General features: G+C 42.8%; 1 protein-coding gene across 2 annotated transcripts in view; it reads left to right on the top strand.

The window, feature by feature from the left end:
- The window catches only part of TMPRSS2 (transmembrane serine protease 2), a 418,330-nt gene that overhangs the window by 369,935 nt on the left and 21,237 nt on the right, over window positions 1-27,158 (top strand). For both annotated transcript variants that reach the window (XM_085621226.1, XM_085621227.1), the window contains 2 exons: window positions 3,239-3,334; window positions 23,260-23,402. In XM_085621226.1, coding sequence (XP_085477352.1) covers window positions 3,239-3,334; window positions 23,260-23,402 — 239 coding nt within the window. The remainder of the gene's footprint in view (window positions 1-3,238; window positions 3,335-23,259; window positions 23,403-27,158) is intronic.

A 27,158-nucleotide genomic window follows, 5' to 3' on the forward strand; every position in this document is an offset into this window, starting at 1 on the left:
ACCGGAAGGAAACTTCCGGCAATAGCCTACTACATGCCCACAGTGCTCATCCGGAGTCACTAAAATGGAGTATTCCATTTGGTGAGCTACTCAGAGCACGGAGAAATTGTAGCACTGATGATGATTTTCAGCAAGAACAAAACATCATGCTATGTAGATTCAGAGAACGGGGATACCCTGAATGGGTGCTTACCAAGGCCAAGGACAAGATCAGGCACATCAGTAGATCTCAAGCCCTTGAGTACTCTGCCATAGATGACCAAGAAGAAACACCTGTTAGGATTATAACCACATTTAATCAGGAATCCAAATATGTCCAAAAAATCCTGACTAACAATTGGAGAATCTTGAAATCAGATTCCATAATTGGCAGTAACATCAGTGACAGACCCCTTATTACCTACAGGAGAGGGAGAAACTTGAAGGATACGTTGGTCAGAGGAGACATTACGGAAAACCCCAATAGAAACCCATTCAATCTCAAGGGTTTCTATCCATGTGGCCATTGCAAGGCATGCAAATTCAGCCACATGATGAAAGAATTTGAGACTACACGATCAGGTCAAAAGAAAACCATAACACAGTTCCTCACTTGTAGCACCAACTTTGTTGTATATATTCTGGAATGTCCGTGCAAACTCCGGTATGTCGGGAGTACAACATGCATGGTTAAGAAGCGGATACTAGAACATCTAAGAGCCATTTCTAACTTGGATCATAACTATCCGATTGCACGACATTTCCAAGACAGACACCAATCCAACCAGTCTCTTCTGAAGTATTTTGCCATAGAACAGGTCAATACATCAAAAAGAGGGGGAAACAGCGAGCTAGCCCTCAGGAAGAGAGAATCGAAATGGATTATGGAATTGGAAACCAAGTTTCCGGGAGGGCATAATCTTGATGAGGAACTGGCAACGCATTTACATGTTGACTGAATTTGTGTACCTATCTTTTCATGCCCTCTTTTGCCTTTTCTTTGTTGCCATTTACTGTGACTCTTCATGTTATTACATGGCGACCATACCATTTTTCAGATTGTTTAGAGTGTAATGTAAATTTTGAAAAAATGTATATATGTAATTTTGGGCTATTTGTAATTTGATCATGTTTTTTCCATTATCCAGGAGGAAAGGAAGGGACCACTCACGTCTCACGGATACGGCACCGGTTCCCTACCCTTTTCTTCATGAGGATGCCACAACACGCCCAATAAGATAAGGACCGCACTTATGTTATTCACTGTTCTTTATCTTTAGATTGCACAAATCTTTACACATCTATTTTAAGCTTTATGGACTGCCTGCATTGCCATTTCCCTCACCCGCAGCACCGAATGGCTCTCAGTTAGTAGTAGTACTGTCTCCAACTACGACTTTGCTATCAGGCTGTTGTCATATCCTGGTATAGAGTCATTTCGTGAGTCTGTTTGAGCATATTTTAAAATAGAGGCACTAGTCCTCATTAACCATCATTAGGCACGGAGCCTGGATAATTCCAGAGGCTCGTAGCATGCTCATAAGACACCTACTTGCACTTACCAGTATGCAGATCTGGTTCACGGCACTAGTCCGACTGGCATGTAGATTTGTTTTGTACCGTGGCATATGGCTGTTGTAGCCCTGGTTTGTTATTGTGAGTGTTACAATCGATAAAGATTTGCAAATTCAATTATCTCGTAATTCGAGAAACTTGGACCATGGGGTAAACCAATGTTTATGAAGTATGCCAACATGTATGAACTGTACAAATACTATGATTCATTTTGTTTTGTAAAAAGATTTCTGCTTTATCAACTAGAGAACACGCATGAATCTTAGTAGGAGATCTAGTTTGTAACCCATTCCAAAATGGCGACCAGTTGCAATATTGTAGTTGCAGGAAATGGTAGTACTTCTTCTATGTTTGGGTGCATATATGGTTGTTTGATAACATTGTTGATATCGTGTGACCAAGACACTGCTGTGTCGAAACGCGTAACGATAGCTTAGTAAAATACGAGCAAAACCTCCGAGTGTGCGTTCTTCTTGTTCTTTGAACTTTATATATATATATATATATATATATATATATATGCCAAACACACTTTATGAACAAAAGCATTAGCACTTTAAAATATATCGCTCTATTGCTCTGTAAATTTTGTGTATCAATACAGATGGTGATAAAACTCTAAGAATCGTACATGAGTAATGAAATAAAATAACAACCGTGGCCAACTGTGACCTTTAAGAAAAGGTGCTTTACAGGCACTTACGCGTAATAGCAACAAGGTGTTTGGCCCTAGGCGTCTGGACAGGGCCGTAGTAAACTAAGAAAAATGGGGGGGGGGCGGAGTTCCTAGCCGTCACATTCAAATGCTGCTAAACCAATTTAACAGACTAAAGGCCATCAATTCAATTCATATGGACAATAAGCATTTATTTGCTACTTCGTTCTGTGCACTTTACTCTATGGTCCTATGACCTCTATACAGTGTTCCACAAGTACAAGGTGGTCATGAGAACTCAACGATATTTTCATCCCAAGATAGTTTCTGAACTTCTATATTTCTATTTCAAGCTCTTTGCAGCAGGTGTCTTAACTCTGAAAGAGTTTTTAAGTGCAGCTTCTCTGTGACCCATTAAGTAAGCTAAAACAGATTTACTGTCACTTTTGCCATTGTTGCCAATTTCTTTGCATCAGATTTGAAAAAAATAAATGTGTAAGTTAACTGTAAGGCTGTTTTTCATGACTGCGCCCTTCGTGACGCCACCCCCTTTCCTGTGCCCCACGATGACCCCCAATTTATGGGCTCTCAGATGTATCATAACTAAAAAATAGCATTTTTTTTTTACTAGAGGGTAGACTTGACTCCTTTACCTTAAAGTTTACATTAAGCAAATCCTCTGATATTTTGAATCAAATGTAAATTGGAATACTAAATCATAGTATTTCATTCAGTGGGCATAACACATCTGTTTCCAAAATAGGTCCAGGTAGAGAGAACAGATGCCAGACTTTCAGTATATGCACATAAGATACTTTAACATACAGTGGCTAGAAGTGCAACTCATTTATATACTTGATGGTTATACTGGAAACATGACAGGGAATCAGCCTCCCTCTTTATTAATTATCATTTACATGGCAAAACATATGAAAATAAAGCATGCATATTTGAAATACTGTGCTTGATATTGACCTGCTTAGTAGTATGACTGTGTTCCATAGTTTTGTGTCTGATTTCAACCCACAGATCTTGTAAAGCCAGTTTGTCTACCGAACTATGGGATGATGTGGGAGGCTCCAAGACCATGCTGGATATCAGGCTGGGGGGCGACAAAGGAAGGAGGTAAATTCACTGTTACTGTTGTACCTCTGTTGTGCAGCTTGATTTCATTTGTTTTTCCCTCAATTGAAGTCTTAAGTGAGTGAGTATGCCCAATCCTAGGTCCCATGCTCACAATTTCTTTTTTCGTTTGCACTATGCCACCGGTAACAAGGTGCAACCGACTAAAGAGGCACAAATAGGCCAAAACCAGTAATGGGTTGCTTGTGTTCAGAGAGAACCTAGCTTGGCAATTCGGTCTGGACTGCTCCTATTGGAGCAATATCACAGCTGATTTGTGTATGTTTTGGGCTAGTGCTTAATTTGAACCTGTGGTTGCAGGTGGAGCACACTGACACTCATTTATGGAGACTTACACCTATGTTTCCTCAACAGACCTTGATTGAATGCAAGACAGAGAAAAACCCAGTAGGTTGAAAGAAGGAAGAAGAGAAGGTCGAAAAAAAGGGACAAAGGGAGTAAGCAGGGATGAAAAAGAATCTGCAAAAGAAAGGTAATCAGGCAGGGAGTATGTGGAGGTGGATTAGTGAGTCATGAGGTGGAATCAAGACTATGCAGCCATGATATTCAGCATCCCAACACTTTATAACACTAGCCGGGGCTTTTTCAACAAAACTTTGAGCCCCAGTACTTGCACTTTTACAAAATATGCACTGGCTGGGTCTAATCTGAGGTTGAATGGTGGACAAAAAAAAGATGGACTAATATGCAGCCCCAAGCAATCACCAATTTTGAGATTAATGAAAGCCTTCCATCTATCACTGTGTTCATTTTATCCAAGACATAGCAGTATAAAATTGCTGCTTTTGGTATTATTGTGGTCATGGATTAGGCCACTCCTTATCATTTTGTGGCCAGCCTAGACATTATAAGCCCAGTCTCTTTCATATTTTGGGTGATGAAGAAGGCATGAAGAAGGCATTGGCACTCTGTGGAATATTGTGTTCATCTTTTGCAATCTTTTGGCTATGGTGGAAGGTGCTCTCTGTTTCAAATGTTGAACATCATGCATTATGAAAAACTGATATAAGTTGGATCTTCTTGGGATATAGTATGCACTATAAGGTGGCCCTTCTTGATATACTATAGGCATTCGATGTACTATTGTGGCCCTGACATAACAAGGCCACTCTTGGAATCTTGTGCACACCTTAAGCAATATGGTGTCCCTCTGTAGCCAATTGTGACGTCAATCCAGGGTGACCCTGAGTTTAAGAGACATCTTTTTGAAGATCAGTGAATGCATTTTCTATCCATCAGGACTGAGTACCACTGCACAGTTCAATGTAATGGCTAGATCTCCTTTTTGCTCTTTGACTCTCAGCAGGTAGGAAGGTTGAGCTGTCACAGCGTAGTCAACTAATGGTGATGTAGGTTTAGAAACTTACATACAGTTAACACTGGCATTCAATAGGTGGAATGAAGGGCCCATGCTATATTATTTAAGAAGAGATCCAGACTTTATTTACACCAAAGATGTATAGTACAAAATCAAAAAGAAAGTAACCCCCACTCTATCCTTTCCCGGAGCATGGTCTAAAATCACAGAGCCATCTCTTTCCCAAAAGCTACAAGCTATGATGCCCCTTCTAACCGGGAGTCTGGATACGGATGTGGCCAAGTTTAATAAATGGATTACCAATGCGCTGGACTCTGTAGTACCTTTAAAACCTCAAAAAATATAGAGGACCAAACCTTCATCCTACTGGTTGACACCAGAACTGAGGGAGAAAAAAAGCCACTGTGAAAAGCTAGAAAGAATTGAAAAACTTCTGCAAAGCTATCTGTGAAGTACAGAGAGAATATTTCGCCTCACAAATTTTGATGGTGAACAGTTCTTGGGAAGCATAAAAAATTGTTCATTCCTTTCTCTTCCCGGAGGCTGTCAACTGCAATTTTAGCTCTTCTAGGGAACTGTGTGATGAGCTATCATTATTTTTTTACAACAAAATTCAAAAGATCTATGTTATATTTCCAGCAAGCTATGGAACAGAGCATTTGATAGATGTTGTGACAACTCACAAATATAAACTAGCAAACGTCCTGGAAATCCCTGAGGAAATTTCTTTGAAAGAAATCAAAAAGTGTGATTAAGGTTCACCACCTGACCCGTGCCCACTGAGAATCTTAAAAATGATTGACCCTACTATTAATCCATTATTCAACAGAATTCTGAATCAATTGCTAGAGGTAGGTCTCTTTCCATCAAAACGGAAACCAGCTTTTCTGCGTCCTCTGTTCAAGAAACACACAGCCCATCCAGCCATGCTGAACAATTTTAGACCCCTCTCTTTTCTGCCGGTAGCAGCAAAGAAATTGGAAAAATTAATCAACAGTTTTCCGTCTACTTAGAATCAAACAACTTGTTGTATGATATGTAATCAGGCTTCCGGCAAGGGGTGAGCACCGAGACCGCCTTAATGGAAGTCACGAAATTCATCAAAGAACATTTTGATTGTGGACGCACAGCGATGTTGTTCATTTTGCTCCCATCTGCCGCATTTGACACAGTCTCTCATGCCACCCACTTAGAGAGACTCAAAGGGGCAGGTATTCAAGGGAAAGCCTTCTGGTGATTGAGGTCATATCTACAGGATAGATCACAGAGAGTCCACCTAGAGCCATTCTCGTCCTCCCGTAAGCCCATACTAAATGGAGTTCCGCAGGGCTCTGCCCTAAGCCCTATACTCTTTAATCTCTAAATAGCCCACTTGGCTCAAATGATTCAAGCTTGGGGTGTACAAGTGATTTCATATGCAGACGGCACTCAACTTCTTCTATCCTTCCAGGAAAACTCATGCTCAGCCTTGAATAAGTTTAAAGAATACCTCAAGGGAGTTGCAGGATGGATGAACGACCTTTCTCTAAAACTGAACTCGGATAAAACCGAAGTTCTCTTCTTTGGTACATGCTCACCTTCACCTCCTAGCCTATGTTGGCCAGGGGAACTTGGCTGCACATCGGCCCCTGCAGACCACGTGAGAAATCTGGGAGTCCTGTTTGACTCAATTCTCTCTTTCTCTAAACAATCAAGCAGGTGTTTTCTTCTTGCTTTGCCAAACTCAGATCATTAAGGAAGATTTTGCACCTGATATCAGAAAAGGCTAGTAAGACTGTGGTTCATACCTTGGTCACTTAGTGGTTGGACTATGCAAACAGTCTGTCTATAGGACTCCCTGCTTTCCTGTTTTGCAGACTTCAGATAGTGCAGAATGCGGCAGCAAGGCTGATCCGAAGAGTCCCGTATAGGCAGGCCATATCCCCTCATTTGACGCAACTGCATTGGCTACCTGTGAAAAATTGGATAAAGTTTAAAGCTCTAACGCTAGCTTTTAGATTTGTTTATGGACAGGACCCTGCATAACTGCAAAAAAGACTGCTCTCATTCCAGCAATTTAAAGCGCTCATATCAAACCACCTTTTACTGCTTTTTGTCCCAAAATTCGTTAAGATAAGTCAAGGAGGAAGATCTTTCACAGTCTTGACAGCCAAGCTGTGGAACACTCTCATAATAAATCTGTGTAAAGCTGCTTTTATCTCAATTTATAAGAATGAACTGAAAACTTTCTCTTTAACAAAAGTTAAATCTTTCCTTTTTGGCACTGGATGTACTGGTTGTCAATTGTCCCCTTGAGCACGAGAACGCCTCCTAGGAAGCAGCTGTGCACTATGCAAATGGTGATTGATTGATTGGTAGTATACCGTGATCAAAAAAGTAAGTTATCTCTTTCAAGTTAAGAACCTCCTATGTGTATCAAAACCTATTTCTGCCCATATACAATCACCTACAGCAATAGAAACCAACAATCTTGTACCTTCTCTGTAGCTGTTTAAATTATGTTAAGTTAGTGAGTTCATCGCAAGAATGTAATTGTGAGAGGTTTGGTAAAATATGCTTGGTTGTTAGGTATACCATGTCCTTAAAGCCTCACACAGACTTTAGGTATCTGCATGCAATTAGGCTAAAAAGGGTTAGACACCAGTTGATATGACCATAAGCCACTGTGCCAGTGTATATTCAGGCTAGGAGTTCAAGTCTTCTGTGGTTACAACTGGCACACACAGATTAGCCATGCCCACTTCCAAACAAACCACCCAAATAGCAAAACCCAGTGATAGTTTTTCATTTTAGGGTTTCTTTTCAGCAGTTGTGAGAAGAGAGTCGATCACTAGAGGCTGTGCCTTTATGATCAGGTTCCTTGAGTTGGTCTAGGTGCCAAGAAACCAGATGGCCTTCCTGGGATGAGAAATGCTATGGAAAGCCAAACAGCATCCTTGAGAAGGGAACAGCGACATCTCTTCAGTAATATCTTGCTTTCTTTTCTCTCTTATAAGTTTCTATAAGCCATTTTTAGGAGCTGCTCTGTGTTCCTTAAGGCTGGCATTTAAATAGATATTAATGAATTGACTGTTTGAGACGTGTAGTGCATGCTAGCTACACTTGGGATGTGACTGAGATCCATATAAAGCAGTGCTCCTGTTTCTCCGTGTGCATTTACCCAACATGCCTCACTTGTCAGCTCCCAAACAATTGCTTACCAGCCATATAACATCTTTGCAGTGTCTAACTCTCAGGATACAGCGAAGTGTCATTAGAATAGAGAATGGACGCAGGCCTCAATGTGGCATTGGTACTGTTGGACCTGTCAGCAGCATTTTATACAGTGGATCATAACATCCTGCTGCACAGGATAAGACACCTTGGTATAACAGGTTCAGCACTGAACGGGTTGGGCTCCTTCCTTGAAGATAGCGAACAGGTAGTCTGGATGAAGCCATACGCCTCGGGAAGTAAAGAACTGAAGTGGAGTGTGCCTCAGGGCTCGTCGCTTAGTCCTACACTCTTCAATATGTCTCCACTGGCACATGTGGTGGAATCCCACAATATCAGGTGGCCAGAAACCTGGGGGTACTGATCGACTCCCAGCTCTCATTCAGAGCGCAGGTGTCAGTAGTGGTGAAGTCTTGTTTCTGGATTTTTCGCATGCTAAGGAAGTTTCTTCATCTACTTCCTCACACGGCAAAAATCACAGTGGTTCGAGCATTGATCTTCTCCAGATTGGACTACGTGAATGTTCTGTACCTGGGCCTCCCGGAATATTTGATTCAGAGGTTGCAGGTCATGCAGAACATGGCAGTCTGCTCAATATATAAAATCCCGTAATTTACCTCGGTATCAAGTTTCCGAATTAAGCACCATTGGTTGCAAGTCCATCAACAGATTATGCATAAAGCACTGACCCAAACGGGAATCTAAAACTCTCAATGACCGTGTCAAAGCATACTGCCCTGGGAGACTGCTGCATTCTAGCTCAGCAGGTCTCATTGTAACCCCCCGTTTCCAGCAACAACTGAGAGGTGGCTCTTCCTTCTCCTTCTGCAGGCATAACAGGGGAACTGCTGCAGAGGTTACTAAATTAGATCACTCAGACATGTCCAGGATTACTAGCACTAACCCTGGAACTGCAGACCTTGGAGTAGGGATTCCAAAATCACATGGCTGGGCAGGTGGCAACACAGAATCAATGTGGTAAGACTTCCATAGAGCCATGGTCATGTGATTCTGAAGCTTTTTAAGTTCATGCCGTCTGAAAGACGAACCCCAGTATGGGGATACCATTTCAGGTTTCTGGAGACTAGTTGATTTAGATGATGGATGATTTGAAATCCTGTTTTCCATATACACTTTCTCCATAGGTGATAAAGAGCTTGAAACCTATGGATTCTTCTGCCCATAAAGTTCTAAATTGTCTAGGGCCTGCACAATGGTTTGCTAGATAGATCATCTGGTTTCACTGAAAGTCTTGGACCCATTTTGGAATGAATAAAGAAATGAATCCTAAATGCTGAACTATTCTTTTGAAATATGGCATGGAGTATTGTGTCAATACTGATAGTGCTTGAATCTCACAGACTGGAAGAGGAAAAGGGATAGCTACTGCCAATGTTGTCTTCAAGAAAACCAATATTTTTACCCTGCCTACTTGAAAAGGCTGTTTTTAGCAAAACACAATATAGATTAGTGAGGGTAATGGAGCTTTGGTACCTTGCCGGCACTTTATTGGCTGCTCACATGACTCCAGGCACCATTAGGCCGGATCAAGAAGACACAGGGTAGAGCATGAAGAATTAAATCTAATTGATGAACGACGGCCCACACCACTGTGTGATGAGGCTTACTCATCACAAATGCAGAATGGCATCCTCAGTCAGGGCAACTGATCAGAGAACCACACTTGTCTGCCTATTATTTTGACAATCAGGTTCATTTGATGTTTTTGCAAGATCCTCTCTATATCAACTATCTGATGTCACTTGAATGTCTAGTAGTGGAAGGGAAGCTACTGTGGCTAGTTCAATGCAATGTGCACACGTGGGGATCTTTAACATGATGCAGACTATGATCAGTGCAAAAAGAACAATTGATGGACAGAATGCTGAACAATGTCAAACGTTCTCCATGGGAACAGTCCAGCCCGAACTGCAAGGCCAGGTCCTTCCTGGACTGGAGACAAACACCCTAGAACTGTTATCGGGCTATCACCCCTCATCAGCCATGCTAGCTTGAATCCAGTGGCCCAGTGGACCCACATCTCGGCAAACCTGTCCCACTCTGGGTGACAAATGCAAAAAAAAAGTGATGCACAGAATACTGAACAATGTCAAACATTCTGACCAGTACAGAGATCTGGGCCTAAATCCATTGTTTTTGCTCCCCATGCCATTCCAGTTTAAACCCAGCCATATGCAAATCAATCTTGACCCTGCACTCAGAGACAGATATGGTGGGAGAGGGAATAGGCATGGATACGAACCTGTTTCATTTAATTTGAACATTACCTGTGGAAACAGGGAGAAGGTCCAACTTAATGCTAGGGGCATGCTAAGCTAACACCAATTAGCCATACAACAAATTGTCTAGAACACGGCTGTATATTAGTGCTTACTCTTTTTAATCTCTATAGAGCTGAGGTGACTTTGCACCTTTTAAATGCCAACCCCTATCGGATAAGCTAGGAAGAATTCCTATTTCTATCATGGCCTATGCAGGTAGTATGGTATTGATCGCCCAAAAAAACAGTGCTCTTACACATTTTGTTTAATTTCCTGGTAGATATAAATTAAACTCAAACCCTTCTCGCATTATTCCGCAAACAATTGAAAACCCACCTGACTAAGGGATAAGATGCCTACTGACCCTTTCTACTGGCTATGGCCTAGCGCCGGGATGCTATTGTGCATCTGTGTGCTGTACAAATCCTTTCATTCATTCATTACAAAAATCCCTGGAGTTTACCGTCAAGTGAAAAATGTGGGATGCAGTCTAGTTGTTGTCCTTGTATTATGCCACAGCATTGCAGCCTCTGGTGTTATGTTGAAGGGAAGACACAATATAGCCACATACTCAAAAGTGCCCATGGTTCTCAGCATGGAGGAATGGGCCCCATAGCAGCAGCCTGTCATGCCTGAGAAAGTACATCAAGAGGCCCCTCACCCATTGTCACAACAGCACACTACCCGGTAGGGCCAAGCACAGGGATTCTTCTTTGTTCTAAGACCCCCGCAGCTCCATACTCAAAGACAAGTTGCCGCCCTAGAAGCTTGCCAACCTAGACGGGATCTGCATGGTGCCACGCAGTGAGACATCAAGCACACCCACTCCATCACCATCCATATCAAGTTCTCCAGACAGGAGAGCTAGGTAAGAGGTAACTCTAGCAAAAAGGAGTGGCCATGAGCACAATGTCAACTATGCCCTGACCACTCCAACACTCCAACTCCCAGCAGGGGTAAAAGCCAGTGCCAAAAGGTAGTGGGCAGTGGGAACTGAGATAGTAACGGACAACTTAAGATAAGGTAAATGCCAAGGAGCTCCGTGGCACTACTCCTACTCTTCCGCCATCTTGTTTGATATACACAGGTAAAGGAAGGTTCATGGGGCCACCTATTGAAGGTTTGAAAGGCAAAAATCGCAATTATGCTGCAATATTGACCCCCCTAATTTTGTGTTGATAAGTGTGCAACTGATAGATCGTATAAAATATAATCTATTAACAAAAATATTTAATGTTAATCAGTGAATCTCCAATCCACAACGTACCTGGAACTTGGGATTCCAGCCATACCATAAAGAGTCGAAGCAGCTATCCTTTAGTATTTCAGCAGCTTACATAGGTCTGGATAAAAATCATTGGCTTGGCTTGAAATGGTGCAAAGGGCTTTCAAAACCATCCTGGGTATGAGTTTTTATTCACAGAAATATCAACTCCACAAGATCTAGGCTAAAACAGACTCAAACAAGATGAGCATTATTATAAGAGTTCCATTCAGGATGAGTAAGAAATAGAGAAAATTAAAATATAAAGGTGTTGGGAACATCAAAACAGTATGCTTCAATTGTGATCAGAATAGACAGAGATTCATCTGTGGGTCAATCAAAGTAGATGTACATAGACATTAGACAATGTGGGAATTACCGATGAGACCAGAGAAGCAGCACTGTTTGGAGGACTTAGAATGAGGAATTACCACTGGGAACAGAGACACAGCTACAGCACTGCCTAAAGGACTTAGAATGAGGAATTACCACTGGGACCAGAGAAACCGCTGCAGCACTATCTAGAGGACTAAGAATGAGGAATTACCACTGGGACCAGAGAAGCAGCTAGCAGCACATTAAACAAGCATTGGCATAGCCAATAGGTCTCGCCTTTTGGTCTTTGTAAGTGTTTAGTTATCCAGCACAATATCCTTGGTGCAACAACATCAAGTGTTGCATGGCTAAACACTTATAAGGTCCCAAAGGCGAGACCTATTGGCTATGCCTGTTTGCCATAAAACAGAAAGATTTTCCTGGGAGATAAAGCCCTAAGTGTGTATCTCTAAAAAGGTCCTTATAAGGAAAAGGCTCTGTCAAGAAAAAAATATGAAACAAAATGAACAGTTCCCGGACTGATAACAAAACTTCGTGTCATAAACACCGCATGTTGGGAAAGGGACGGAGAGCTGTTCATGCCAGGCATACCTCCCCCCCTCCCCCGGCCCCCCGAGCTCAGAACCCGCTTGTCGACAAATGCTTTCCTGACAGCAGACACCCTAAAAACACAGGAGGAAAGAAATTACACCCGATGGATAAATTAATCGTTTAAATGGTAAGAGAGGGCGACAGTTTAGGAGTGTGAGCACCTCATACTAACACCCCCTGCCATGCCAACACATTATTTCATCCTTCCAGGGTCTACCAGAGAAAGACTCTTAACTCGGGGTAGTGACGCGATACGAGAACAGTGGACACCGCACGGGTTCACCCAGGGACACTGTCTGTTAGAGATCCTTGGGTAGGAATGAGGAATAACACAGGGCATCAGATTCCCCGGTTGTTCCTCATTGCTAATCTGCCACTGTTACCGACCAGGGAGGCATCGTTCCGGTGGGCCACGGGTGAAATGACGCCCATGGCTGAGCATGCAGGTTTATAACGCTGCGCCTGCCCTGCCTCGGCTTATGCGAGGGGCTGTCTGTTGACACGCTTAGTGCAGGCCATGAAGGATTTGGGGGTGGGAGTGCAGTTTAGCCCCCCAGGGGGACGAGGGGGCTTTTCCAGCTCACTTGGTAAATGTTGATTCTGTGAATGGGTGTTTCCTGTTGGGGTCTTTCATTCGTCTCAGCCCAGGGTTCAAAGGACATGTCGGCTGGACAGCAAGTGGTGGGCTTCTCCTCTTTTAATTAGCGGACACTTGGGGCATTCACGGGTGGCGGGTGTGGGGGGGGGGGGCTGGCCCTAGACTGCTCAACCATGACTCGTCTCCTGTCTTCACTGACGGCTCTGCCGAAGCACCTCGACCTTCTTCCAATGCAGGTCAGCACAGCATGTCACTCTGAATGCCCCGCCCCTAAGCATGTCACTCTGAATGCCCCGCCCCTAAGCATGTCACTCTGAATGCCGCGCCCCTAAGGATGTCACTCTGAATGCCCCGCCCCCTAAGCATGTACCTGTGTGCACAACACATCAATGTCTGTGTGAGCCTCTTGTGAGACACAATTATGTAATGACGTTCCCGGTCTGCAAAAACGAATACAAATAAAGTCGTGGCTTCACATGTGTGTCAGGACGTGGTATTCCGACATGGCCTAAATAGTGTGTCCTAAATATCTTGTAGAAAAATATGACCCACTGGACGATCGATTCTCTGTTCTTAACTACTATGGGGCAATGTTTTTACAAATTATACTTAGGACACGGTATTTGTCAGGCGATAATCTGTAGTCTTACATCTGTTCTCTTTATAATTAGAGCTCCCGGTTCTATGGTATTTATTTTTTTGACATTTCCGTCTGTATTCAGCTGTATTTATTTTTTGATCATTTTAGCTGTATTTAGCAATATTTATTTTCGATTTTGTGAACAAATGAAGCTCAAATGAGTATACATCTACCTTTATTTAACCAATAAATATGCACTCATGCCTGGCCTTGCACGTTTCAGTGATAAACACACTCAGATGATAAAATATGCACTTGTAGGAAGACATGCAAATTTTAGTATGAAGCTTGTGCACATGCGCTGTTGTCAAAGACTCTTTGCTAAAGTTGCTTTTTTCCTAATCACCTTACATTTCAATCCGCGCTGCTATTGGCCTGGTAGTTGTGATTGACGGCATTTAGAATCACACAGAAACAACCCAATTTCCCTTTTACATTTATAATTAAATACAGACAGAAAAATAAATGTTTTTCTGTCTGTATTTATCTGTAAAAATCAATAAAAACGTAAATTAGGGAGCCTTATTTATAATGCAATAGGCGGGCCAGTATTTTACCTGACAGGCCCAGTGTTTGGACACATATTCCGGTGTCTCGATAGCTTTCTCCAAAGTAAACACATGTCCCGGTTTTGCACTTGAAAAGCAAATAAATCAGACCTTCTTTTGTGATTGGTCTTATAGCGCCTTCGAAAGATGAGCATCGCTTTTCCCCGAAACAAGCGCACCCTTCTGCCAACTTCATTCTGAGAGAAGGGTTTGCTGCCACATGTATGTCACATGCCACACAGCATGCCTGAGTTTTACGTCATGTGCCATTTGAAAAGCGGTTTGTAGTGACCTGCAAATCTGGTGTGACTAAAAAAATAAAAGAACAAGAACCTTTACAGGGCTAAACTTGTCATGACGTAGTCAAGACCATGTCTTTATGCCGTAAATGGGCATTTACCATAGGTCACAACATTTGCATTTAGTGACCTCTGTGAGTACCTGTGTAATGTGTATCACTATTAGTAGAATCGTCATAGGTATGTTCAATCGTCTCTGCTTCTGTGTTATTGTAGAAAACGGCCTGAATATACAAGTTGCATACATAGTACTGGGATAAGGATTACATCACATGTGGTTTTACTGTTACCAAGCGGCCATTTTGCACCATATCGTCAATGACGAGTATCCTGGAGCGAGGAGTGAAGGTGAAGGCCTGTGCGGGCCTTTGAGGGAGAAGTTGAGGGGAGTCTTGAAGAAAGGAAGCTTTTTTTCTAGCAGCAAAAAAGTGTAGTGAAGCTTTGCTGCTGCCACCAAAGTGTTGTGCATCATTTACTGACCAAAAACCTCATATTTAGCTCTCCCACACCGAGTAAAAGTGGCTGGGAAAAACCAAACAATGTATAATATGGTGGAGCCAAATAAAAGCGTGAGGTGATGTCACTCCGCCTAATTCATGCGCAGGGCCTATGCCGAAGAGGGCTATAAGAATCTACGTCTGTCTCGATGGAATGTCTCGGTTTTTGGTTTCGAAAATCTGTTCACCCTATAACGCGACCTCTCAAGGCAGCGGAGTGCACCGAGTAACAGGGGCCATGCACAGAACAAGGCTGCCAGGGGGTACAGGAGGCCCGGAGCAGCAGAGTCAGGGCGGCGGGCGCAGGATTTCTGTTCACCCTATAACGCGACCTCTCAAGGCAACTGAGTGCACCGAGTAACAGGGGCCCTGCACAGAACAAGGCTGCCAGGGGGTACAGGAGGCCCGGAGCAGCAGAGCCAGGGCGGCAGGCGCGGGATTACTGTGCAAAGGGCGCCAGCTGGCCACAGGCTGCATTGGTATATTTATGTATCCGGTCTAATATTTTTTCGGTTATTATCTCTCGCTATTTATTGAAAAGGGGATATTTGTTGGAGTGATTAACAATTAGATCTTTTGAGAGTTCGATAGTAGTTTAAACGAAACCGTGGTAAGACAAAGCGCTGTCTAGCATGCATAGCTAGCATGCATAGATGCAGAAAATTATGCAGCAAGGAAACAAAAAATCACGCGGTAAACCAGCCAAAATATGTGATGTGTTATGCACATAAAAACAGCTTATAGGCACATTGTAGCATAAATAATATCTAGCGATTTTGGTATTTTAACACACATCGGTAGTACGGTACAAAATGGTTTCCCTTCGTCCACACAGAATAATTTTGTCGTTAATCGAAGTACAGAAACACCGTTTTATTAGCACTGGGCTGGAGACGCAATATGTGGTGGGGGGAGAAGCGGGAGTTGTGTGTGCGCGTGCGTCATCGTGATCGCTCTGAAAGCTAAAGTGATCGAGATCGCGATGACGCACGAGTTTTCAAAGTGCTGCTGGCGGCCGTCTGCGCGCGTGCACGATCGCGTGAACGCAAGCGTTAGGCCAGCCAGCAGCACTTTGAAAAGCCCACATACAAAATGTCTCTTCGAGCCTTTGGCTCAGCGAGACCTAAAAAGTAAGGGAGCTATAATGCTGTGCACAATGGGGGAGGGGCAAGTAAGCGTAACCATACCAGGACAATTATGTTTTTACAGAAAGTAGGGTAACTGTTACCCTTAAATTTAAAAAAAGTGTGGCCACCTTGAGCCTTCCTATCCCGCCTCCTGTAGGTAACAAGACGCTATACACAAGTTTTTTAGGTGCTGGTATCGGGCAGTAAACAATCTAGCAAAGAGCTTGCTTACCAAAGCTGCAAACCTAATTGACTGAACACACCCTCCTCGAACACAACAATTAGCAACCCAGCCAATGTCATCTGGTAAGTTGTTTGGGAGGGAGGAGTTTGCAGGACGTCTTCAGATCCTACACCATGGAAAACATGCACAAGTCCACACACCACGCCATTTAACAGCACCAAGTGAGAATGCAACCGTCATAGATGTGCTATACCAAAACAGCATTACATAAGACAACATTTCAGTAACCAAGCATGCTTGGCCGCTTTCAGTAAACGGACGAGAGTGCTCGAGATGGCACTTCGGCTCATCAGACACTGCTCACTGCCAAACCCAGCAAGTTGAAAACTAGTAAATATGATACAATACCCAAGTGAGATGTGAAAAAAGTCACATAGTTATCCTAATGAATGGTCGGCTGAGAGGAAGCCAGTGATTGCATGTTAATTTTGGTTTCAGTTGTGGCTGTAGTCTGTCAACACGATCACATGTTCTGGCAGCATTGTCTGTCATCGTCCTTGTATGTGATTAAATTATGCATCCTCTCCCAGGTAGTAAAATCAAATGGCCTGAAATTTCAATGTTTTTCCACTCGGATTAAATATATTTAGAAGTATACCAAAATGCAGCAGAAAATAAGCAGTATGTGAAATTAATGAGTTTAGCCGGGCAAGGGGAAGGTGGGACGCTGTGAGGCAGGAGTGGCAAGTGTTACTTACGAGTGAGCCTGCCTGTGTGCATTAGTGTGCCTGCCTGTTTGCATTAGTGTGCCTGCAGATGAGAAAGCATGAAAAGACAAGCGCAGGCACCATGGGGCAACAGGAGGTAGGCAGCAGCAGCATGGGCACTGGATTTCAATAAAAAAAACAACAACAACAAAAATAGCAGTCCTAACGATTGGCGGGACCGGTCACCCGTTTAAACAAGAAAGCACACCGCCATTAATTAAGACGGTAAAACATTAATTAAGACAGTAAATAAAAGAGAAACCCGTGGTGGGCGGAAAAAAAATTTAAACTATCTCAAGGGGAGAGGATGTAGCCTTATGGCTAGAGCTGCCGACTTTGGAACTGGGGAACCGGGTTAGAGCCTCGGCATCAGCTCAGCATCCTGTGATTCTGGGCAAATCACACAATCTCCCCACTTCTACCAAATAGTGAATGTGTCCTTGTGTAACGTAACTGTTGCTCATGTAAAGCGCTCCAATACCTTCGGGTCCAGTTCACGCTATATAAATCTGCAACAAAAAAAAAGGGGAACCTACATTAAAGCATACGGCAAAACAACTGGAAAAGCGCGGCCGCCATTAATTAAGATGATAAAACATTAATTAAGACGATAAATAAAAGAGAAACCCGAGGTGGGCCCAAAAAAAAAATGTATAACGACATCAAAACAAACCTACATTAAAGTGTGGGGAAAAACAAATGGGATGAAGGCATCAATAAAAAAGAAGTTCTCACAAACAGGGAGATAAAGTTATGTGTAAGTAGATTGTACTTTACTGGTGCTCCTGAGCCTTGAAAGGAAGTGAGATATCGGCTGCAGGATGAGACAGGAGGCTGCAATGAAGAGCGACACTGGAGCGATCCAATGGTAAGCAGGGGGTGGGAATAGAGTGGTTTTACTGATTACAGCCAGGGGCGTAACAAACACCCCCGCAGCCCCCGCAGTGCGGGGGGGCCCCCAGGTGAAGGGGGCCCCCTCAGCTCTTCGGTAAAGAGCTGGGAGAGAAAGGCTTGCTGTAGAAAGCAGGTGCAGTCTGCAGCCGGCTCTGAGCTCCTCGCGCTGACCCAGGGCAGGACTGAACTGAAGAGAAACAAAGTAACAAGTTACATTGTTTCTCTTCAGCCAGAGCAATGAGCCAGCCCGGAAAAGGGATGGGGGCCCCAGAGAGAGCATTCCCCACAAGGCACAGCCTCTGAGAAGGGAGGAGGCAGCACAGAGCTGACAGGGCCAGGAGAAGGACTGCAGCTCCAGGAACAGGACTCTGCTGGGAGCATTGGTAGGTAAGCAAGCACTGGAAATGCAATTGGCTTCGCAGTCTCCCTGGATGGCACGGAGTGTTTCCTCGGTGGCCTGCAGTGTCCCCGATGCGGATAGTGAACATGGAAACGTTCCCAGATTTCCACAGAAGAGATTAAAAAAAACAATGGCTCAAGAATGTTTGAAAATGGATGTACGTGTACAAAATGACAGAGAGTACTTTTTTTAATAGTTCAATATAGCGCAAGCTCGTCCCCAAGGTATTGGAGCGCTTTACACGAGCACCAGTTACATTACACAAGGCCACACTTATTTTTAAGCACGGGGATTTTAAGTGATTTGCCCAGAATCACAGGATGTTGAACCAACGCTGAGACTCGAGCATGATCCCCCAGTTACAAAGCCAGCATCTCTGGCTGTTATGCCACATTCCATTTGTGTCAGTGGTCTTCCCAGTTGCAAAGGAAGGGAGAACATGTCTGTGGTTGTTGCACATTTTTGAGCGACATTTGAGACCAAGTGCAAAACTATCTGGAGCCTTCAGCAAAATTCTATTTTTTCTGTTTTTTGCTCCCTCCTTGGAATTATTTGGTAATATTTGATGCTTTTGGTGTCAATTTGGCACTGTCTGGTGCTGGCACCCTCGGCACCTGCCTAGTATTATTGACTCGCTTTATCATCAGCCCTTTTATGTACTTTTAGACTCTGGCCATGGGCGTACGTACCAATGGTGCCGCATGTGCAGTGGCATCGGGCCTAGGAATGGGAGGGGCACACTGACTACAGCTGTCTTTCAGTACCCAGCCAGGGGGCACTTTCACCTCCTTAAAGGAGGGCGCGTGAGGCTCGTGCTACGCAACTGACTCCAGCTTAACTGAAAAACTCACATTTTAGGGGCCTCTGGAGTACTATAGAGTTGGGGAAAGTCATTCCCAGGTTCCACAGCACAGAACCTTCATTTTCTTTTTTTAAATACATTTTAGGTATTCAGTTTCCGCCCATGCTGTGCACTTTTTATTGTATGTTTGTTTTCCTATGATTTCTATTTCTTGCTATTCACATTGGTAATATTTTTTTATTGAACAATCCAATAAAGAGCAGGTTATAAATTGATACTTAAAGTCTAATGAAACATAGAACGAGCCCAGAACAGCAACGAAATGCTAAAACTAATAGAGATATATTCAGGTAAATAAATGGGACTGGAGTGTAGCAAACAATTGCCAGTCATATGGGAGAGAGTAGGACACACATAAGAAGGGAAGGACATTATGGGTGGAAGGGGAGAATCCATGTAAAATGTCATATCTAATAAGTATTGGCAAAGCTAATAGGTCTGACGTTGGTTGCAGGACTATTGGCTGTACCAATGTATGTTTCTTTTGATGTAGTTTATTATGACTTTATTGTTCCAAGATGGCTAATGGATGCTGAGAGAAGAAAGACATGAAGAAATCATTGAAATACGAAAGGGTGTAAATACTGTAAGTGGACAGTGGTGAATAAGAGACAATGAAATACAGGGTGTAAATTCAGTGGGTGGACAGCGGTGTATGAGAGACAATGAAATACAGGGTGTAAATACAGTGGGTGGACAGTGGTGTATGAGAGACAATGAAATATTACAGGGTGTAAATAAAATGGGTGGACAGCGGTGTATGAGAGACAATGAAATACAGGGTGTAAATACAGTGGGTGGACAGTGGTGAATGAGAACAAATTAAATACTAAAGGGTGTAAATACAGTGGGTGGACAGCAGTGTATGAATGACAATGAAATACAGGGTGTAAATACAGTGGGTGCGACAGCGGTGTATGAGAGACAATGAATTACAGGGTGTAAATACAGTAGGTGAACAGTGGTGAATGAGAGACAATGAAATACTACAGGGTGTAAATACAGCGGGTGGACAGTTGTGTATGAGAGACAATGAAATACTACAGGGTGTAAATACAGCGGGTGGACAGTTGTGTATGAGAGACAATGAAATACTACAGGGTGTAAATACAGTAGGTGGACAGTGGTGAATGAGAGACAATGAAATACTACAGGCTGTAAATACAGTAGGTGGACAGTGGTGAATAAGACAATGAAATACTACAGGGTGTAAATACAGTAGGTGGACAGTGGTGAATGAGAGACCATTAAATACTAAAGGGTGTAAGTACAGTAGGTGGACAGTGGTGAATGAGAGACAATGAAATACTACAGGGTGTAAATACAGTAGCTGGACAGCGGTGAATAAGAGACAATGAAATTCTGGGTGTAAATACAGAAGGTGGACAGTGGTGAATAGGACAATGAAATACTACAGGGCGTAAATACAGTAGGTGGACAGTGGTGAATGAGAGACAATGAAATACTACAGGGTGTAAATTCAGCGGGTGGACAGTTGTGTATGAGAGACAATGAAATACTACAGGGTGTAAATACAGTAGGTGGACAGTGGTGAATGAGAGACAATGAAATACTACAGGGTGTAAATACAGTAGGTGGACAGTGGTGAATAAGACAATGAAATACTACAGGGTGTAAATAAGGTTGCACGACATAGACCATGAATGAAGACAGAGCAGGGAGTAAACACAGTGGGCTCTGAAGTTGTGACCCGCAGCTGTCCTGCAGAGAACTGTACGCCAGTTCCCCATAGCCAATTACAGACCCCGCATCACCCATAAAGGTCAAGCTATTTTTAGTCTCTAAAATTTCTCCCCATACTTTCCTAAATAAGTAACCATTCCAGGATGGTTGATATGCATTTGACCTGTGGAAGGGTACACGGGACAGATGGGTGTCCTTGTGTACTGTGGGAAAGGCTGTGACGAGAGTGGGTGGACTGTTAAAGAGACAAACAAGGAAGCCGTTAATATCTTGTTCTCTCTTTTCCATAGTTGCCTTTGTGTAGAAAAAACAATCACTAGGTAAAGAGGGGAGCTTGTCACGGCCACTAGTGAGATTCTACAGAGCTACCCCATTTCAACACCAGCAATGTTCCATGATTGTGTACTTAATAAATAAAATAACCTGACATAATGTTGGCCCTGCTATAATGGTGGCACATATCGGCCCAATGTGCTCACCCATGGTATAATGGAGCCCAAACTGCTTAAAATGCGGGCACTGGCATAATAGTGGTAATTACTGTCTGATTGCGTGGTGCACAGCCCTCATGCTTGCTTCGGCATAATGGCGGTAATTCTTGGCATAAGATTGGCGCATATGACATGCAACTATGACACATAGATATTCAAGGCGGAATCTATCATGTGTTTTAGTGGTTCATACAATAATTGAACGTTTTCACAAAAAAGATAACTTCTTTATTTAGGGAATTTTAATTATTTTTCAAGAAGGCAAAGCTGGTATTTAATAGCAAAACGTGTCTGCTTTCATAAACTGACAAGCTGATATTTTGGAGACAAATGACTGAATTTATTTAAAGCTGAAATTTGAGTGGTTAAAGGGCCCACTTGGGAAGGCCAACCCCGAACACACCTCTTTCACTTTGGTGTGCTTGCTGTACTCACTTGCTCCTTCAACTTGGTTCTCAGCTTTTCGTTACACCACTTTTAGGATCCACCAGCCGCCACTGGTGCATGGGCGGCTGGCCCCTGACCTGAGAGCTCCTGACTGAATCCGTGAGCGTGGGGGGCCCCCTCCATATTCTTTGCAGGGGGCCCCCTCAAGTTTCGTTACGCCACTGATTACAGCAGGTCTTGCTGCAGCGCATGAGCTGCTAGGCTCGACCTAAAAAACAATCTAGGATCTCTTCCTAAGCACAGAGACTGTTATAGGGTGTCTGTTTACTATCTTCTCTTGCAAACTCTGTAGGAAGGTGTGAGCTCTCTTCCTCCACTTGAGCAGAAGAACAAATGAAGCTGCGGCACATGAAATGCGGAAGGAGCAGAATGCTACAGCACATTTCAACCCAAACCAATGATAAACGTTCTGAAAAAAATTCAACATTATAGCTGTTGCTGGCAGCTTCCTTAAAAAATGCTTCGTTTTTTTAGTTTTAGAGCGGTAAATGAAAAAATGCTTAGTAAATCCGTTCAATTACTTTATTTTGAGGTATTAATCAGCATTATTCTCTCTGCAATACCATTTATTTCCTTGGAAACTACTGTTGCAAATACCCCAGTATCATATATATGGCACCTTTAGCCTTTACTCACCTTTAATTTACAACATGTTGCATTATGGGACTTGCAGATAGTGTCTTCAAATCCCAGCATGCAAAATGACCTTGACTCTAAAGCTAGGACTTATGGAAATATCAGACACAGGACTGCTTGGCAGCTATGGAAGATGCGTTAGTGGCCACTTGACCATTTGTTTACTCTATGTCTTGCCTTAAAATCTCTTCTTAGCCATTATCCAGGTTTAGAGTTCATGAAAAGATGCAGGTCTGCTTTTCCTGAATGGTTCATCTTTATTGTAGAGTAATTTCATTTTTTAAGGGGATCTGAGAGCTGCAGATAGGTGCCCATAGTCATAATACTGTTTGTTTTATTTCTGTTTGTTGCGCGAGTTTTACTCTATTCTTTATTTATTGAATGTCTTAAAAGTATGCACATAAAACATTGATCAAGTAACTTTCTGGATAGTTATGGGATTTGTATAATTCAATTTCCTATTGTATTCCTTGTTTTGAAGTTATATTTCACGCACTCTACTTCAAATAAATGGTTAAATGCTGTGACTGGTTGGAAAAAAGCCTTAAATTAAATCTTTATCCTTCTAATATACCTTTCCAATTTCATCAGAACTTTAGAATTGAAGGTGCTCTGCATATGCCCTTGGAAGGTATGATGGGAAGCACCATATAGTCTGCTATCAATAAAAGGAACAAGTATTACTCGGTTTTCCTTCTAACTCCCTATCCTATTTTATGTGATATCCCTTAGAAAAGTGCTTTGGTTTGTTTCAGTCTTTGACGTCTCTGAGCATCCAGTTTATTGGCGATTGTGCTCTTTTCCCCCAGGTCAGGCAACCAGCAGTTTGCGAGCTGCCACAGTAAACTTGATTGACTCCTATACGTGCAATCAGGGAAGCGTATACAATGGCGCAATCACACCTTCCATGATTTGTGCTGGGTACCTGGCTGGCCAAATTGATTCATGCCAGGTAATTAGTTTTACTTGTCAGTCAAAACGAATTCACTTTGTGTGTGGTATGACTATTGTAATTACTGTTGAAGTGCATTGTGAATGTTCCTATTTCAATTTAAGCAATCTATATCAGCGTTTCCCAAACTGTGGTCCGCGGACCCCCAGGGGTCCGTGACACATTCCCAGGGGGTCCGCGAACTGGAGTGCCTTCGAGTCAGCTATTTTTAAATATTACGAAGCATTTAAGCATACAAGCACTGTGAATGACAGCGCAGGGGCGGCGGGACCAAAAAAAATCGGGCCAATCACCATTTCAGCTTAGGCCGGGGAAGCTGAAGGGTGATTGGCTTATTTTTTCATAGACGCGCACGCTCCCACGGCAGTGCGTCTTCCCTCGCGTCTGCAGCCAGCCCAGGAGCATTTTGCCGCCCAATGCCCTGTCTCCGCTTCGCCTCGCTAAATACCTGCATTCCGGCACCTCGGACCACTACTAGAGCACGTGAGTGTTTATTTCTTTATCATTAATTTTAAAAATGTTACATTTACACCTGTTGGGCAAGGCCAGGGGAATTAGGTCGTCGTGTGTAGGCCGGGTGTACCAGTCGCGCAACACCCATTGTACTCCCGTTGTGTGTGTCGGCTCTCAGCCCGGAATGAGACTTCACCCGAGCACTTCAGAGGTATTTAAAAGCCCATTTGCACGTTATTGTGGCCTTACTGTTTCACCCCTTCTAAGTGCCCAGCAGCTGCGCAGGGCTCTTAGAAGGGGTGAAACAGTAAGGCATCAATAACGTGCAAATGGGCTTTTAAATACCTCTGAAGTGCTCGGGTGAAGTCTCATTCCGGGCTGAGGGCCGACACACACAACGGGAGTACAATGGGTGTTGCGCGACATTTATGTGAGGCCTGGTAATTGCCGGCGGAAAGAAACGCTGCAGCAGGTGCTTCTAATCTAAAAAGCATAAAAAAACTTTCAAATACGGACCCAGGAAGCCAGCGGCCGGTGGGCTTTAGGGCGGTGCGACCGGTGCCACCGCACCGGCCGCTGGCTTCCTGGGTCCGTGTTTGAAAGTTTATTATGCTTTTTAGATTAGAAGCACCTGCTGCAGCGTTTCTTTCCGCCGGCAATTACCAGGCCTCACATAAATGTCAAGATAGCTCCTGTGATTAATTATCTTCCTGGAGAGAGATCAGCATTTTGTGTAGTTGAGGTTTTGACTTCTGTGAAGTTAGTGCAGAGGGTTAATATGCCTGCTGCAAAGAACGTGTGCCAAGTGATTACAGAGTGCGTATGTACAGATCAGCAGGTTACTGCTTTCAAAAGAAACCTCCTTTTATTACTTGCAATTTATAACTTTAAGAAGCATGGAGCGCCAGGGCCGGCTTTAGGGCGGTGCCACCGGTGCCACCTTTCTGGGGGCGCCGTGCTTGAACGTTTATTACGCTTTTGAAGCACCTGCTGCAGCGTTTCTTTCCCCCGGCAATTACCAGGCTCACATAAATGTCACAATAACTCCTGTGATTAATTATCGTCCGAGACAGATCAGCATTTTGCATAGTTGAGGTTTTGACTTATGTGAAGTTAGTGCAGAGGGTTAATATGCCTTCTGCAAAGAACGTGTACCAAGTGATTACGTATGTACAGATCAGCAGGTTACTGCTTTCAAAAGAAACCTCCTTTTGTTACTTGCAATTTATAACTTAAATTCCTAATATAGAATAGTGAGCTATTGACTTTCATCCCAGAACTGCATACACACTGCAAAGAATACATTATTAGAAAATTGATTAATGTTGCAAAAAGGATTAATTTGGCAGAAATCGATTCTTATTATTAAAGAGAACTCCCAACTATGCAGTTTATTTTTCGACTCTGAGTTTGGGCTTCTCCACACCAAGTACTCTTAAACTATACTGCCTACCAGTATGGATGACATGTGACTCCTACACTTTTAGTCTTTTGGCTTATGTAACATTTCCTATACACTGATTTACACACGTATGATTGATTGTCTCTGTGTAATGTGTGTGTGATGCAAAGTGCTCGAACACCCTGCACTGGTATGAGTGGCGCTATATAACTAATTCAATGCATCTGAGAGAGTGTGGTTATGGAGACTTCGTCACTGTTAAAGGGTGCTAGTGAGAGACTCCCTGGTGGAGGTGGTCATTGGGGGGGCGCCAACAAACATTGTCGCACAGGGCGCCACCAGCACTAAAGCCGGCCTGTTTTAATTTTTTGACATTTAAATTGTAAAAATTGCTTGGGGGTCCCCGGACTCCAGTAGTGATTCAGTGGGGGTCCTCAGGAGTCAAGAGTTTGGGAACCACTGATCTATATGTTTTTATTTATAATTTTTTTTTAAACGGTTTACTTCACATGTAGAAACAAAAAGAGGAAATAGGTTTTTATATTGTTTCTATTTAGTTTAGTCGTTATTAGACAACTTCTTTAAGACAATTTTGTCCAAGGTCTCAAAATATATGTATTAATTTCCCTTTTATCGCATGTACAATGTCAACCATTTTTTACTCAATAATAAATGCAGAAAAAACAATAGGTTACATTACATAATTATACGACTAAAATAATCATGTAATTGGCACTGTTGTATATTTATATATTTATTTATGTACTTGACGTAGCATGACATAACGCAGTTTAGTATAATACAATATAACGTGTATTAGTAAACTGTACGTTCACTCAAGGAGGATATCTTGTCGCTGAATAAGAGATTTCTATTGTTACCCAAATAGCTGAGCATTGTAAACAGCAACATATTTCTCCAGGGTTTGATCTTTCATAGATTCCCATAATTAAATCAGCACCCAAACTTTACCAAAGATGTGAATGTACTCTTACTCCTAGTGGCCACAATAACTCTGAAATTTCGTCCACACATCTAGGGCCACATGTATCGTGCATTTTACTGGTCGCAAATGGTCCGATTCACAGAATCGGGCATTTGCGACTGGTAAATCGCATTTTAGTATTTATAAATTTCAATTTGCGATTCGGTAACATGTTACTGAATCGCAATTTGGAATTACGAATACATACCGATTCGGTATTAGGAAGGGACATATTTAGGGCGTCCCTTCCTAATACCAAATTGCAGCAGTCTGTCTGAATGTTTTGCGACTGAAATGCGGTCACAAAGCATTCACATTTTACCACCTACTTCAAGTAGGTGGTAACCCATTCACAAATGAGTTAGGGGTCCTCCAGGGACCCTTTCTCCTTTGGGAATGCTGATGAAAATGTTTTTTAAGAGCAGGCAGTGGTCCCACAGGTTTTGCCCTTACACTGCTCAGTTTAAGTTTCAAAAGACAGATTGAGTTCATAAATGTTATTACTCAAAAAATAGCTTTTCGATATTGGGTCTTTTATTTTTATTGAATTGTAATGCCATTCTTAAAATTAAGTAGAGTTTTTGACAAATTTGGATTGTCACAGTTCTTAAAAATTGCTAGGATGTCTTGAATTAAAAAATGTCAATGCTTGATTTTTTGAAAATGTAACCAAAAATCTAGTTAACGGGACAGCTGGTTCTGGTACCGCCTATGGTACTGCTCATAACAGGAATTGTGGATTGTTTATATTTTTCCATCCCATTGTCTGTGAACATGCTACTAAGCTTCATTCAATGCTCTACAATTAAAGTGCCAGACAACCTAATTACCTATTTGTAGACTCAGAAAAAAGGAGGATTTTGAAGCATTTATATTAGACAGAGAACAGTCCCAGACTGTGTGCAGTCCCTGACTG

This window comes from Triturus cristatus, chromosome 8 (assembly GCF_964204655.1).
Source record: "Triturus cristatus chromosome 8, aTriCri1.1, whole genome shotgun sequence".
Classification (NCBI taxonomy): Eukaryota; Metazoa; Chordata; class Amphibia; order Caudata; family Salamandridae; genus Triturus; species Triturus cristatus.